The sequence below is a fragment of the Watersipora subatra genome, chromosome 4 (assembly GCF_963576615.1).
Source record: "Watersipora subatra chromosome 4, tzWatSuba1.1, whole genome shotgun sequence".
NCBI lineage: Eukaryota > Metazoa > Bryozoa > Gymnolaemata > Cheilostomatida > Watersiporidae > Watersipora > Watersipora subatra.
The window spans coordinates 13,365,507-13,382,407 of NC_088711.1; the positions used below are offsets into that span (position 1 = coordinate 13,365,507).

Genomic DNA, 16,901 nt, shown 5'->3' on the forward strand with positions numbered 1-16,901 from the left:
GTCAATATATGTTTATGTATCTATATGTCTATGTAGAAGGATATGAAATATTTGTTGTTAGTATGATATTCTAGAAATCTAAATAAGTAGGTCGACATAACCAACACTGATATGCGTTGGCAAGTACTGACTACATCGTGGCCATCGCAGTCTCCACCCATACTCTACTCTACTGTACACGGATATTAACATGAGCTGCATTTTGATTTGAATATTTAGTTAAAAGGTAAATTTCGACTGGCTTGTTGGTGAGAACTTGAAAAGATCAGCATCTGATATGTTGGTAAGCTTTCTTGATACTTTCTAATATGAGAGAGTTAGAGAAAGTGTACTTTTTCTGCTGTTTATGCCAATTCACAGCTCTGTATTTGTGATGTCCTCGCTGACTTACACCATTTTATCAAACTCTTCATTTGATTCACTGTCTTCCGATGTCTGTGGATCCGCCGGAGGTTGATAAAGACGGTAGGCGATAACTAGTAAACTTATAGTAGTCAACTTGGCACAGAGAAGCACTATGAAGAATCTCAGGCCCATATCTCTTTGACTATATATCCAGCATGATCTCTCAGAACCATCGCATGCCGTCTGCCATACCTCGCACACATTATCCAGTATGTCACCAAATAGCAACGGTCCAGGAATAGTTCCTACAATGAAATAGCAAGACCTGCTATGATTGTAGGTGTAGGCGCTGTCAGGTCAACAGTTAGCTTCCCCACAAGTTTGTAATGTGTAAAATACTTCAAATTGCAAATCAGTTTGTATTCAGCCATTTTTTTTATAAAATAAAGTCGTATATATAGCTGTAATGAAATCATGTTAGTTTAAACTGGAGCATAAGTAAGCGGTCTTTCAAATGATTAGTTCACTACAAGCTATTCTTGTTAAAAACTCGTATGGTATTTATATATTTAGTAAGCAAGATGTCTTCTATGTATGCAATGAAATTGAAGCATTACTCGGAAAAAGATAGTTGAGGTTCTTATCGAATGAGAAGTAGTTGACTCACATTCGTGTACTTCAAATAACTCTATAAGAAATCGTTTGCATAACTATTGCAAACTAATTTATTAATAGCCTGTTATAGCAAAGTATATTTTTTATACCTTTGATAAAAAAATTGTGATGTGCCAGCTATGACCATTGCAACTCGTGTTAAGAAGTCATTGTAAGGTTTTGGAGAGCAGCACAGCCTACTCCTGATAGATTTACTGTTTTTTCAACTGAAATATTCCAATTTGTCAGTTTCAGTGAGCTAAACAATGTGAACATATTTCGTTAGAGTCTGGTTGAAAGATTTTGTAGACAGTAAAAATTTGTAGCTGATGTTCTTATATGCTGTGATAGGCTTTTCAATGAATGACCACAGTTTTTGAGTTTCATAGAGATGGTTGAAATGAATGATTCTAAATACATAGAACATCTAGGTAAGTTGGCATTCAAAAAAAGGAAATTTACGTGTCACAGCTTACCATAAACTCTGCGATGCTAGCAGCTTGGAGAAATATATTGTAAATTTTTAAAGTTAAAAAACTCACACTGCTGAAAGTTCGGTTGTTTTTATTTAAAAATTGTGTTATGATTTTATTTGTAATCGCGGATTCACATTAATATTATAAGCATATTTGAGGTAGATAAAATGCTGTGAAGCAAATGGGACCTCCAACAATAAACCATGTATCAATTTTCTACATTCTCCGGAATCTTAGTGATAGATTGGTAGTCACTAATGATTATTTCAGACCTAATACTTTGTGTTTAGAATAAACAAATTGCATTGTTTATGGCTATAAGAATAGATTTTAAAAATTAGAAAGGAAATAATGGAGCTGCATTGATGTCAGGAGTCTCTAAAAGAGTAAGTTCTAGACTTTACCGATGAACCGCATCGTCATCTGCTGAACACTCAAAGCAAATGTTCTCTGCTTGTCATTGACACTCCTAAAACACGAAGTGTAATCACATAAGAGGTTTGCAATCGTATCATACTGAATATCATGAGAATCTGTCTGAGATTCTTATGGATTAAATCAGTTTTGGTTCTGAGTGTTTATAAAAACAAAATGAAAAACAAATATGTACACAAGATATATCAACAAAGTGTACAAGTTTTTTCCATAAACCAATATACAGCGTGGGTATATGAAAAAGATGATATACAAACAGTGAGGTCTGAGGCGCTATATTGCATGAGAGGATAAATACATGGAGATATTAGAGAAGAGTCTGAAAGTAATTATCCTATAGAGTTAACTATTTATTCCAGGACATGCTCGTGTGTTAAAACTGTTATTTTGTAGCTAGTAAATGATGTACATACCGTAATATGATGGTTGCTCCTGGCACAGACATCATAAACATGGAGATAAGAGCACCAAGTGTAATGGGGAGAAACACGTACAGCATATTGCAGTCATTTTCACATTTGCCGCTGATAGTTTGTATATTAGAGCTTCTATTAGAGTCAGAGCTCTGCAGGAAGTCAGTGTTGTTGTATACTGTAGTGCAGTTACAGTCTTGAAACACCTACAATTGAGTTGATTGTTCGTTCATGCTGCCGCCCATTTAACTTACACTTACCAGCTAGAGAATTCGAACTGAAGTAGTAATCTTTACTTACTAAAAATGATTCAACATAATCCTAAGACAGTTTGTAGGTAAATGTAACTACAGTGTTACAAACATGTTTCTTTACTGTCTTTTATGATCCTACAAATTTATAGCATCATGCATTTAGTGTGACAAGATATGCGCAAGAATATTTGATGATAGTAACTACTATTTATTAACAAAAATAGTAGATGATAGTCCTTACTTATGTACAAAGATAGTAAATGGTGGTGAGTAGGCAAGAACAAAAATAGTAGATGATAGTCCTTACTTATGTACAAAGATAGTAAATGGTGGTGAGTAGGCAAGAACAAAAATAGTAACTGAGTGAACAAATTTTTACTATAATAAAAGTCTGGCTGTCTGTCTGTCTGTCTGTCCGAAGCGAAGGTTGGTTGTTGAGAAAAAGGTTGCTTTGTACAGTATTTGAACTCACAACTTTCAGCATGGTAGACCAATACTCTAATAACTACACCACTCAATCTCTTCATAACATTACTGAATAATTGTACATATATTTATTGCACCTGATGATTTTTCACACCCTACTAGACACCTAGGGTACTAGTACATGTATGTATTAAGATAACAGATGAGAGCAAGTGACAATGTACAATGCGATTCAGTATTTCTTATAGTGAAATGTACCATAGCAGTGGCTCGTTGCAATGTTGTGCTTAGTGGAATGATAGCTTTCAGAAAGCTGAGATGAAGAGTAAAAATATTTTTTCAATGTAATTCAGTTTAGAGTAATTGAAATTCAAGGCTGCGAAATAGCTGGCCAAATTGAGTTACATTTTTATTAGAAAAAAATCAAATTTAAAAATAACAGAGATTTTTAGGGTGCACACTACGATGGGCCTGATACTCAGACTCTGTACTTAGTCTCCTAGGTTACTGACATACAGATGTAGGTGGCCATAGCCTCCAAAATACTTAAACGATGATGTTCTAACCCTACAGGCTACCAAATTACAAATGTACCAACCAAGTAAAAAGGATGCTGTAGAACATGCTGCTGCTTTGTGTTTGAGGATATGTCACAAGCTATTGAGTTTCTTGACGTTCTAATAAGCACCGTGTGGTATTTCTTTATAAAGACTGGTTTAAGCTGTATTGCTGTATGTTGGGGTTGTCCTCTCAGCGATTACTTGTTTTATACGCACCAAAAACTGATTGCATTGCTGAGGATATGTCAGGAAATATTGCAGCTGTCAAACTTTTCCAATATTTTGCCGAGCATGTTCGACAGTCTCTGCAATGTGCACCACTTCAGTGATAGGGATTGGCCGTCATGGATCGCTTAATCTATACTGTAATTCCCTTCATGATAGTTTCTGCAAGACTAGTATTTCATCATTTCAGTTATCACATTGTATAATGAACACGCTATGTCGTAGACTGTCCACCGATGTAAACACGGATGGGTTTGTGATAGCGTGAACAATGCTATCACAAAGGATTACTGGTGCATTGTGGGTTCAATGCCAACATACTGCGATATAGTGTAAACCAGCCTTGATAGAGGGTGACATATATCACTAACTTGAACATCTAAAATAGTACAATGTTACAACCATATACCGAAGAACTACAATATGTTTTTGCAGCACCATAAGTCATTACCCACAATTCTTTTTCAATAATTGAAGCTCAGAGCTCTGTGGAGGCGCTATGACAAAGCTGCCATTAATAATACTTTAAAAACTTTAGAACTATAATGTATTTGCTGTTAACAGCTGACTAGTGAAATTAAGCTGACAAACTAGCCAAAGCTGTCGCTATACACAAACTGTGTTACCAATGAAATTTTGCCATTGATATTCATTTCTTCAGCAGGGCTTGTACATCCAGCATGGCAGGGCGTAAAGTACTCCACTCCCTGTGCACAGACCGGGTCATACAGTGAACCATCACAGTTGCAGCCTTCGTTACAGCTGCTAAGTAAATCCACCTCAGAAATAGCACTACAACATAACGCTGCATTCAATAAGTTTGTAGTAACGGCATAAGAGAGTTGCAACTAGGCTGATATAAATCATTGGACTATAGTGAGTTGACCAGATATAATATGCTATGCGATTTGACGAGTCAAGATGAATCATGACAGCTCAAGGCAGGTGACTGAGTTCTCAACATTTTAACACTTACGCTCTATTGTAGCCTTTCGTAATGCCAGCGATCTCCTTGTTTTCACACTTGACAAAGAATACGGCTATCGCTAGTAGTATTATGGCAGAACAGCCCATGTTGAATTTCATCATGCCCTGCACTTTCAGTTTGAAGCGATGTACTATGATTCCGCCCAAAAACTGACCAAATACTGCACCAGGAATGGCAATAAATCCTGTAATAACAACAATGGGTTTTTAGGTTTTTTATTTTTTTGGAGAGTTTCACCTTCAATTTACGCAACTTACAAGCAATTTAAATTATGGCATTATTTCAGAATAAATAGGTAGAACTGTTTGTTGGCCTTAGCCATATTGTGATGCGTATAAAAATAAAACACCTAAGCTATTTCTTTTGTTTAAAATAGTGTGAGTTTTATAAGTTTCAGAATTTAGAAATGATTATTTTTTAGATTTAAGGTTAAAACATCCTCAACTATCAATGTCTTATCTTAGCCAATTTATTGAAGATTGTTGGTTATAAAAAAGTTCTATATTTTTTTCAGAAATGCAAGATAATGGTATAAGGAACACCTCCAAGTAGTTTGAGAAATTTGAAGCTTTCACAAAAATGATAACTCATGTTTTTGCTATCAACTGAACTTACAATATTAGTAGGTTTACACTGGGAATGCAAATCCTATATCAGAAGGCCTGCATGCACAAAAGATACACAGTTCCTATAGTATCAGTAGGCCTGCACAAAGGTACACAATTTATGTAATATTAGTATACATACACATAGAGCTCCCAATTCCCATAATATAACAGACTTGCCTACGGATACACAAGTCCTGTAATATCTGTAGACCTGCACACAATATCTACATATAATAGCAGTGGTATGCATGTGGATGAACATCTTTTATCTCAGTAGGCTTGGATGTGGGCAGAGATATTCTATGTCAGTAGTTGTCTGCCCACATTCAAGCCTACTGAGTACTTAGTCAGTAGTCAGTAGGCTGGAATGTGGGCAGACAATTTCTATGTCAGTAAACTTGGATGTGGGCAGACAATTTCTATGTCAGTAAACTTGGATGTGGGCAGACAATTTCTATATCAGTAGCCTTGGATGTGGGCAGACAATTTCTATGTCAGTAGGTTGGGATGGGGCAGACAACTTCTACATGTATGTCAGTAGGTTTATATGTGGGCAAACAATTTCTATGTCAGTAGGTTTGGATGTGGGCAGACACTTTTTATGTCAGTAGGCTTGGATTTAGGCAGACAAGTTCTATGTCAGTAGGTTGGGATCAGGCAAACAATTTCTATATGTATGTCAGTAGGCTTGAATGTGGGCAGACAATTTCTATGTCAGTAGGCTTAGATGTGGGCAGACAATTCAAGGTTTATGCTGATGTACATACTGTTGTCAATACTTTATAGACATGCACATACCTGTTAGTAAAGCAGCCCAGCTGGCCTTTTGATTAAACTGATTGGCTATAAACTTGGGTAAAAAGGTAGACAGCCCACTGATTAGTAAACCCTCCACAGAGCTGATTAAACATTGACAGACGAATGCTGGGTTCTTGAGAAGCAACCATAGAGAAGCTGGAATATCACGAACGCTTATTCCAAAGTCAGACTTGTTAGCTTTGTGTGTGCTGCTATGATGGTGTTCTTGGCTTACGTTGTTTTTTCTCCGTTCTTCTGTTCCTGTAAATTAGCCTTTATTATATTTTCCAAATCTTTGGGTGTTAAAACTTATGTGTTCAATTAAAATCGTAGATTTGTAAAGCCTTTACCTGAAAGAACTCTGGGAAATGTGAATAGTGGAATAGCTAAAATGAAACAAGAGGTGAAGCTAGCTAAGAATCCAATCCACCATGCTCCAACCCATGCTGGACTGTTGACAGATAGTTGCCTGCAATGTATTTGATTTCCTTTAAACAAACTTTCTATGTTACAATATCATTTTGAATATCCTTTATGTAATTGTTTTACAGTCAACATTTTTGTCTTGCTGGTTCCGAAAAACATTTATATGATGCTTCTAAATTGAAAACACTGCAGCTCGTGCATGTACTGCATTACAGTTATAGTTCATAATGTCTAACAAAAAATTAAATGACTACCACAACAATGCTAGCAAATAAGAAGAGGTCATAAGGTCGAAGGTTACTGTTGTGTTCAGAACGATTTTAACTCTGAACATCTCAGTCTAGTCAATGACGCTGTGAATATTCAACACATTTCGTTCATAAAATATTCTATTACAAATTATATCTAGTGCTTTCTAAAATATAAACTAAGTATAAGTGATCTTATTACGTCATGTTATTACAATTCTCAATATAAGAGTTTTCATTATTAACTATATGAAGGCGTCAGCAGCGAAAGCGTTAAGCTTTACACATTCCTTTAGCGTAAAAGATTATTGGTGATTAGATGAAGGAAAATGGATGTTCAGTAATTATTTTTCAGATAGTTGTTCAAACTCACCCAGGCGGTTGTTTGGGTGTATCCACATAGATATCCAACATTTGACTACCAACAAGATACCCGATAGCTGGTCCTAATGCAGCTGAGCCATAAAATAAACCTGAAACATTCGACCTCAGCTGTGACCTTGTGAGGAATTTATTGCGGCTGAAAAAGGCAAGCTCTTGTCAAAGCAATCGCACTTACCCAAGTAGGTGGGAGATTGCTTAGAAGAAACGCTGCCATCGAGATATGCTGGTGCTATAGCATAGAGTACAGTGCCAGCCAACCCGTGCAGACCTTGACCTATCAGCAAGGTGTACAAGTTGTCAGGCAGCGAGTCCTTACCATCAACGCAGACAGCACTAGCGGTTGTATTGTCTGTTAATAGATATAGACTGGTTGCAATATCACCTTACAACTTGGTACTCAGATGACTCCAACAGCTTCCTATATGTGCTTCTATAACGCTGTGCTATCAAAAGTGCAGATTTAGACTTTTGATACACATATGTACATAGAATATATCAGTAAGAAGCTGCAACGCCGTTTAGGTATCTACAATTGTGGCTCTAAGGAGAAGACAACACCCCAAATGTTATGTGATAGTATCATTAGGCATACTAAATATTCTAACGCTAAACTATGGCACATAAATTTGTCTACACAGGTTATCTGGTTTGGTTACATGGACTATCTGGTCCAAGATGTAAAAGCTGTAAAACAACATAAAGACCAGCTGTAACTGGTCTGCCTATGTTGTTCATGCTATGTTAAATAGCTAAAAACAAAAACATAGCAATTGTTATAATCTTACGCTGCCATATTTTTTATTAATCTGCAGACAACAGAAAGTCAAATGTTCGGGTGAGTCTAGAGGCACAAGATGATATACTGGAAGCACAACCATGACTAACTTGATAAACAGTCATGGGGCGGTGTTATTATGGTAGTTATCCCATCTTGTAAAGAAGCTACGCTTACCAAAATTGTAGCAAATTGGCTGCCTCGTACCACTCGGTTCATAGTAGCCGGTGGTAAAGTGTGGCAGAGCCATAACCAGGGAACCAATAGCGAGCGATAAAGAACCGATGCTGATCAACCTTGGTTGGTGAAACTGAGGTGCAAAGTAACCAGCTGCCAGCACCTGTGGAGATAGAGAGGGACCACAAATAAACACAAGTATAAGATAAGAGGTCTCAGATAAATCTTCATTTGCTTTTGTGACTTTGAAACATCTAAGTTTATCACGTGCTGAGCTTTTAGATGCTCTAGGCGTACCTTGGAATTAAATATCTGTCATAGAAATGGCTTCGTGAGAAGCCTTACTTTTGTCCTCTGCAGATCTATAAACAGGGAGTTATCTCCTATATGCTGCTTTCAGCGATGTCTGATTCACACAGTAATTTTTCTATCAATTCTCCGAGAATGAATATAATAAAACATTTTTAGCATAAACCACACACATCTATTATGAAGTAAGCGTTCCATTATCATAGCCTATGGTTCATGGCTTTTGCAGGTGTGTGGCCACGCAAGCCCTTATTTCTTGTGAACGGATCTGACCAAGTCAATTATATACCATTGTTTATCCCAACCAAAACAAAGAATTGTCTTATTGTTTTTTGGTTGTAAGGGATACCACAGTCACATATCTCTGTGCTTACTAAACGTAAAAGCGCCCTAAACTACTACTACTGTAAACTGTAAGCTTGTACTGATCCGAGTTTATATTAATTATCTACCAGAGGCAACCTGATGTGCCGACTCACCGTACAACCAGCTGTCACATCGTAGAAGCTGGCCACAAGTCCTGTCTGCTTGCTGCTTAGTCCAAACCTCTTCTCGTACATCACAATGTTCACATTGTTTATGCCATTTATTGCAAAGCCTAGAAGCGCATAGACAACTGAGATTAGACTAGAAATACTTAGTACTAGTACTTGATGCTCATTGCTGTCTATGTTTAGGTGACGAATGAATATAATTATGAGCATGTTTACAAATTTATTTAAATCATTAGAGTATATGAGCGATGTTTGATATACGGTATTCACTTAGTTTGCTGGCTCAATCTTGTATTCATAGCTACAGCTTGGCCATAATTTAAAACTCTCACCCAAACTTGTGCATGTGCGTAAGACAAGAAGCATGTTGTTCCGTTTACACTCAAAGCAAACTTTCATGTCTTTTGCAATATAACTTGTAAGTTAAGGCAAAAATCAATTCTGAAAAACTATGCTTTGTAACAAGCTGCTGAAAAGCTTGGCGCTTCATTGTAGAAGGTTAAAGCTTTAAAAATGAGTTAATGACAATTTTGCATAAACAAAATTATTTCCTTGCGTTAAGCTCGCCATTGCTTGAGATTTTTTTCATTTTCAACCAGACAGTCCATAGCATATTCTTACACTTCTTTCACGGATGTTTGGAGACTGGTTCTCTGAAACCAGACAGAGGTTTAAAACAAAATTTTTGTTCTGCCAAGCAGAAGGCACGAAGCGTTTGCGTGTGAAGTTTGAATGAAACCAGCCAAAGATGTGGAAATGCACAGTGTTCACACAGACTAACAGACAGACGTACACGCACCCATGCAAGCACACACACACGCGTGCCATTATTATTCAGAGGAATAGGAAAAATGTAGAACAGTCAGTGAAAGGATTGGAAGCTGCATGTTTTATTTTTATATTTTATACGATCTAAAAATATTAAAGAACGATGCTCTAGTAAAGTTTTGCAAAGACATACAATGGATCGAGATTGGAAGTCAATAAAGTACAAATACAAAGATCTTATGCAAAATTAACCTTAAGTTTTATGCAGCTGTAATTTATGTAACAAATGTATGTAATGAATTCAAACAAATTTTTTTGATTAAAAAAAGGCAATATTTCCCAATTACATATGAACTACAACCATACTAAAAATAAAAGCCAGTAAGTTAAGAAGGACGCATCTGTGAGAATATTTGGAAAAGTACAAGAGCTCTCAAGGATTATTGAAGGCCTGGACTTTTGAAGAACGCAAATGAGACACACTTTCAAACGTCTGCTGAGCTTGTATAATCGCTGACCAAAGGCATTATATTGTAAAAAAAATTTGCAAATACTAAACTACAAAATACATTTGTAACGCAGCAGAGCAAATATAACCATTAGCTAAACATAAGTTCAAAAATAGCTTACAGTCTTAATTGGCTTCTAAAGCTACAATAAAGATGGAAACTCACAAATATTGTGCATTTTTACAAGAATGAAATTTGCTGCCCAATAAACTAAATGTCCCCAATTGTTAGGTAAAAAATTCCTATGAAAAGAAAACTCCGCAAATAGTTGCCTATTAACTAATGGAAACGGGTCGGATGTGTGTAAGAATTTACCAGACTTTTTGGGGACTATCATATTTTTTCACACACCCACACTCACAGATGTTCTCGTACAACTGCGGGCAATTGGGGAAAATGCTCAGATTTTGTCAGGAGTTGGATTAAACTATTTATTTTTTAGTTTTCTATAAGAAAAAGGGGTTTAGAAAATTGGGGATGTTCCTAATTTCCGAACGTCCCCATTTTGTCTGTTAAATTCTGGTGTGAGTCTCGAATTGCATGCATTTACAAGTACACACAGGCACACGCATGCACGCACACACGGACACACACACGCACACACACGCACGCACGCACACACACACACGTCTACACGCACGTGCACACAAACACAATGACAAAGGGGTATTTATTAATAGAGATGATGAAGTTTGTTTTTTGATATCCTTCCTAGTATGTTACTTTTAAGTCTACAGACTAGCTAAACAACTTATAGTATGTTTATATTAATCAATAGCTATTTTCAGATTATGCACCATCACGTGTTCATCACGCTGTGGCTGGTGATAAGATGAGTGAAAGAGAGTGGTGAGTCTCGTGTGCTGATTAATGACTCAGGTATTCATCTTAGTGTCGATTCTCAGTTATATTCATCTTAGCAAATGAGTCAGTATGATTGATGTTTTCTAAGCAGTAAACATCAGCAATTCATGTAGCAGCGAATGGCACAGCAACCGCTGACAGAAAACTCACCTTGTGTCATAGAGAATATACACATAAGCATGAGAAAGACTTTGACATTATGAAAAGAAGAGTGGTTGAATGCTTCAGATCTTGTTGAAGAGCCATCCTCAGATTCAATAGTTTTTGAACTGCTACAATATATATATATATACATGTATATATATATATATATAAATATGCTATAGATAAATATTTATGTATAATGGATAATGGATAAGTTATCAGGGTTACTGCTAACAGCCCTCTACGCTTTAAAAAGTGCGGAGTGTTATAAATAACTAGAGTGTTATAATAGGTAAAAAATTACCCATTTTTTTCTAGATTAATTTTTCTCTCTAGAGTTACGACAGAGTCAAACAGATCTGTTGTGATCCTAGAGAGAAACATCAACCTCGAAAAAGATAAGTAAGTTTAACCTATTGCAGCACTCTAGTTATATGTACATGTATATACTAGTTGAATGCCTCGCGTTGCACGGGTAATAAACAACAGCTTATAAAAAATGGCAAGTAATGTAGTTGCCATTGGCTAATTTGAGTAAGTTAGTATATGTACTGCTTAACTTACTAATAAGAGCCGTGAGAGCAAGCTTTAGTGGCATTGCTCGTAGAACAACGTTGTTATGTGTTATTTAACAGACAATGACTATCTGCCGGATGAATGCATTGTATCCCATGTAGCTTAATGGGATAGCTTGTTGCCTTGTGAATGGGAGGTTCCTCTTCCCATTCATTCATTAAACCGTTATAACTGGACACAGAGATAAACAAAAAAACAAACAAAAAGACCAATTAAGATTATATATTATAACTAGAAATTCCTCTGTCATACAGCCCACGACCAAAGTGATATTGGAAAAAAGAAAGGGTACTAATGGTTGAGAAATGCAATATTAGCAGTTAAATGGCACTGCAGCGCAATAGGATAACTGCAATGGTAGCTGCAATGGTAGCTGTAATGTACTGGGTGTTATTATGTACAACAAACAGCAATAATGAAAGGAAAAGATTATATGTTTATATCTCTCCTCTGCAATAGGAGAAATGCAATATTAGAAGTAAAATGCACTGATATTATTAGAATAACCAATATTATTAATATAGTAATACAGTAATAATAGAAAACCAATACACAATTTTGTTTACATTTTAAAACGTCATAGCTAACAATATCAAGAACTTGTGATATTTATATAGATTTTTAGAAAATCTATTTAACAAAACTATTTAGAAAAAATAATAACAGTAACATATTGCCCATCATCGATGTTGTTAGTGCGACTATAACACTTCAATAGTCATCCAAACTTATAATTAAATATTGTAATAATCTCATAAGAATCGTTAGAAAAAAATATCATCGTCATTTCCTTTACTTTCACTGCTTTGGACATCAGTTAGAATACCAAAGTACTCAAAAGTTTCCAAAATGTCAGTTACTTTGAAATCGGCAAAAAAGAAACGATTTCTGTACTTCTACGTTAATTCCAGAAACCTTCGGCAATTCACCAATGCTATAGACTGGTGAAATGTGCACGTTATTCTTTCGTGAAATGCGCACGACTTAATGGTTCTATTCTCTGTCGCTCGGCGGTTCGTTTGCCGGTCTTAATTTTGATAAAACCAAGGCTTGGCAAGTTTTAATAACGATTTTCGGCCAAATTAATCTGTCTATTTGTGTATAATCCGATCAGATGGGTAAGGTTTAAGAATACGTCGACAATTTTCAAAGACTTGGTAACATATTCAAATATGTTTTATGTGTTTTGTATCGTTATTATACTGAAACGACTCTACACAAAAATGGTTAAATTTGTTGATGAGATTTCAGTACAAGGGTTTGCGACGTTGTCGATGAATAATTTTTGTGAGTTGTGTGCACATGCATTTATCATAAAACTCTCAAACATTCGCTCCGCTCGTTTGGTCGTGGGATAAAATCTTATATAATATGGAATGTATTATTTATCAAGTATCACGTTAGATACTTAAAGATTATTAAAAATGAGAATTTATATCTGAAGCATAAGACATTCGAAGGTGCAGCATAAAGGATGATGGGGACAGTCAATGCTTTAGTGATGGAGTGTTGGTGAGAGTAAAATGGCAAATAAAAGATTAACCCTTGCTATTACAGCTCACAAGCATTGCGTAACTAATCTAACTGACACAGTAATAAGAGAGCTATGGCAATACACAGCCTATGGTCCTAATAAGATAGCTTTTCAACACACAGCCTGTGGTTCTAAGAAAATAGCTTTTCAACACACAGCTGGTGGTCCTAATAAAATAGCTTTTCAATACACAGCCTCTGGTCCTAACAAGATAATTTTTCGATACACACTCTGTTGTCCTAACAAGATGGCTTTTCAACACACAGCCTGTGGTCCTAATAAGATAACTTTTCAATACACACTCTGTGGTCCTAACAAGATAGCCCTTCAATACACAGCCTGTGGTCCTAATAAGATAGCTTTTTCAATACACAACTGATGGTCCTAATAATATAGCTTTTCAATACACAGCCTAGTTAGTTACAGTAGGAGACGGATAGGAGGTTTATCGAGTGTCTATTTTCAACAAAACCAAACAGCAGTGAGAGAGTAAAAAGAATAAACTAACAAACATTTTTAAACAGTATTCGTGCATAAAAGTTTTCTTTGATTATAGGAACGACTATTTTCTATTTAATTCCAAAAAATATGAGTCATTAACTGAGTTTCTCAAAAAGGCAGCTTTATAACATGACGAATACTACTCTGATCACAGTATAACAATCCTGCCATCGATATTCTAACAACCCAATTTACTGACAACAGCGGCGCTTTCTTTTTCTGAGTTTAATTTAATTGTATATCATCAGACATATTTGCTGCACTCGTGTTCATATAGCAATCAAACACTAAAAGAAACAAAATGTGTTTTCTAGTAGTAAGCGTAAGTACATCGTGTTGCAAGGGATGGTTAGAGCACACAATGTTTATGGAATCGCATAGCTTTATAAGAGGGAATATGCGATGCTCATGTACCTCATGTTGTAAAACATGCAGGAAGCTACCTACATACTAAACCAGATCAAATTCAAAAGAAGGCTGACCCTTTGAATTCAGACTCATTCTGAGCTATCAAAGCTGCAACGCTGTATCTACATTTGTGGCTCTAAAGAGAAGACAACACCCCAAATGCTCTGTGATAGCAGCATTAGGCATAATAAGTAATTTAACACTAAACTACGACACAAAGATTTGTCTACACAAGCTATCTGGTTTAAGTTACATAGACTATCTGGTCTAAGCTGTAAAAGCTATCTGGTATGCATACAGTTTTTCTTGCATTTGTTTTCTAATCTGAGCTTCAAACTATCTGGCTTGCTGCATAAGCTATCTGGTCTTACCTGCATATGCTACGTGACTTTACCTGCGTATGTCTCTTACCTGTCTTCCTGATTACAGTCTGCAGACAAAGGCATGCTAATGCCACGGCAGGTACTCTTGTGACACTTGGAATGGCAGGATATGAAAGCAAATATGTGTCACTTCTGCACGATGCATAACTCATATACGGGGCCTAGTTGCTATCACCTGTCTTGTCTAATCTAGTGTGGAGACTGTCTGTTCACACAGACCAAATGGATAGCAATCTGTTAGCTCCTCCAATCAGATAAAAATAGCTGATGATATAGCCATGTTTGTTTTGCTACTTGTGGACCGACCAATTGTATCAGTTTACAATTACAGACATACGGACTATAGTTTCCAATTTTGTAACAGAGGTCTATAGTAAAATTAACAGTCAAACTTTATATAATATTACCTTTGAAAGAAATATATTTGTTGTGAAGATACTACAATGTGAGATATAGCCATAAGGCCTAGTAGAGATAGGACAGTAATACAAGCAGAACATACTATTTGTTCAGATCCACGAAGCTGCTCAAAGCTGAGGCTAAGCTAATGACAGTTTATGCCAGATGCACCATGTTGTCGTACTCACTTGTATCTAGAATTATAGCCCTATGAGAGCAGGCTAATAGTCAGCATGAGCCAGGGAAATCATAAATGTATGGTATGACCTCAACTTTTATTGGTGAATTTACAAACAAGAATAAACAAGAATACAAGCCACCAACTACAGTGACATCATCGCTCCTTGGAATAATTTACTTAGTTTCACCTAAAAACCTGTGTTCAGGTGGCCATATACAATAGTTGATTTGTTAGAGGGAGCAATACAAGGTCGGATGCGGCCTTTTCGGTTATCGAGCCTGAACCCTTGCGTATGGCGGCAATAAACAAAGACCCACATTGATGATAAATATCAATAGAACACATCTTACATTTAGTCTCCAAGTGTGAAGAGTCGATATGTACCATATCCATAAACCGCTTACATTAGCAAAAGTTTAATAAAGGTATATAACTAATAAAACTGCCGAACTGTTTCTTTTTATTGCTGTTGTATAATCTTAGGTGTGAACTTACATGAAAAAAGAAATAATAAATTTTCAAAGGTGGCTGCTGGATATAGTTCACCTCAAAGCGATTTGAACTCCATAGTCTGGCACTGCTCATATAGCAGTCACTGCTCATATAGCAGTCACTGCTAGCGACCCCTAACAATTGAAAGGCACTGTATGAATTCATAGGCTGTTCAGAAAAACGTCTCACCTTTCTAGAAATATCATTGGCTCAAGTTAGTAAGTTAGTAAGTCATAACTATACGCTTTGTAGGCCTTACAACAGCAGGTTTATAACAGCTGGTTTATAACAGTAGGTTTGAGAACTTGGACAATGCATTAAAAAGACAATTGTTTTAATACAAAAGCTGTCAATAACAGCCCACACCAGCCATGTCAAAATGTGGTATGCGCTCACGTTGCCTTAACTTTACTGTTCTGCTATTGACTGCAAACTACCAATGCACCGGAGAAACTGCTAGCAGCAGAACACCGACAGCGCTGATTACATAGTAATTAGAGCCGAGCACGCTGGATCATGAGAGAAACGGTCTAAGACGATAAGCTAGCCTCAACCAACCTGCTTGTGAAGTAAGTAGCTAATTTATCTCAAACCACCAGCCATGTTAACAGCGCCATGCGTTTAGAGACCTTAACCCTACATAATGATGTAATGCATTCACAACACATCTCATTACATATGTGCCACGGGCAATATACGCCTTTGGTTTGCAACATTGCGTCTCAGCTTATATATTCTATTGACATTTTTTAGCATAATTTCTCGGTGCTAATCGCGGAGCATCATTAACTGTGCCGTTAGAATAACACTATTATGAGCTAGTTAAAGCAGTATTACTGTAGCAGTCACACTGCTGGGCTCATATCTATATCAGGCGCTCCTCAAGTCATCTCGAGTAAGTTGTGCTACAGGTTTGACTCCATCGATATACCTTTTGCAATTATAACATGAAGGAGATCATCGGCAACAAATTCTTCTAGAACTTTCCATACTAAAAACTCGTTATATTTGTTATTCAATTTTACAGTGTTATTTGCATTCATATTTTATAGCTTTTAGAGGTGCAGGAGTCTTTGGTTAAATATTGTGCTGCCAAAATTTTTTTCTCTTAGAATTATTTCAAAGTATATCAAGCCTTCTCTTCTGT

General features: G+C 36.4%; 1 protein-coding gene across 1 annotated transcript; it reads right to left on the reverse strand.

The window, feature by feature from the left end:
• Positions 1-2: 2 nt before the first annotated feature.
• Positions 3-14,745, reverse strand: LOC137393938 (solute carrier organic anion transporter family member 4C1-like). Its single transcript, XM_068080651.1, has 13 exons — positions 14,711-14,745; positions 11,287-11,366; positions 8,981-9,099; positions 8,193-8,355; positions 7,416-7,589; positions 7,230-7,329; positions 6,533-6,651; positions 6,183-6,443; positions 4,765-4,960; positions 4,415-4,580; positions 2,324-2,529; positions 1,880-1,944; positions 3-650 (listed from the first exon to the last, which is right to left on the reverse strand). The coding sequence occupies exons 1-13, from the start codon at positions 14,743-14,745 to the stop codon at positions 388-390; spliced, it is 1,947 nt and encodes a 648-aa protein (XP_067936752.1). The 3' UTR covers positions 3-387.
• Positions 14,746-16,901: the final 2,156 nt, after the last annotated feature.

Bases quoted from the DNA above. Each gene is read 5' to 3' on its own strand.
- LOC137393938 (XM_068080651.1), bottom strand. From the start codon at position 14,745: ATGCCTTTGTCTGCAGACTGTAATCAGGAAGACAG. The intron at 11,367-14,710 runs GTAAGAGACATA...CTCTTCAACAAG, and splicing joins GACTGTAATCAGGAAGACAG to ATCTGAAGCATTCAACCACT. The intron at 7,330-7,415 runs GTAAGTGCGATT...CGAATGTTTCAG, and splicing joins GCAATCTCCCACCTACTTGG to GTTTATTTTATGGCTCAGCT.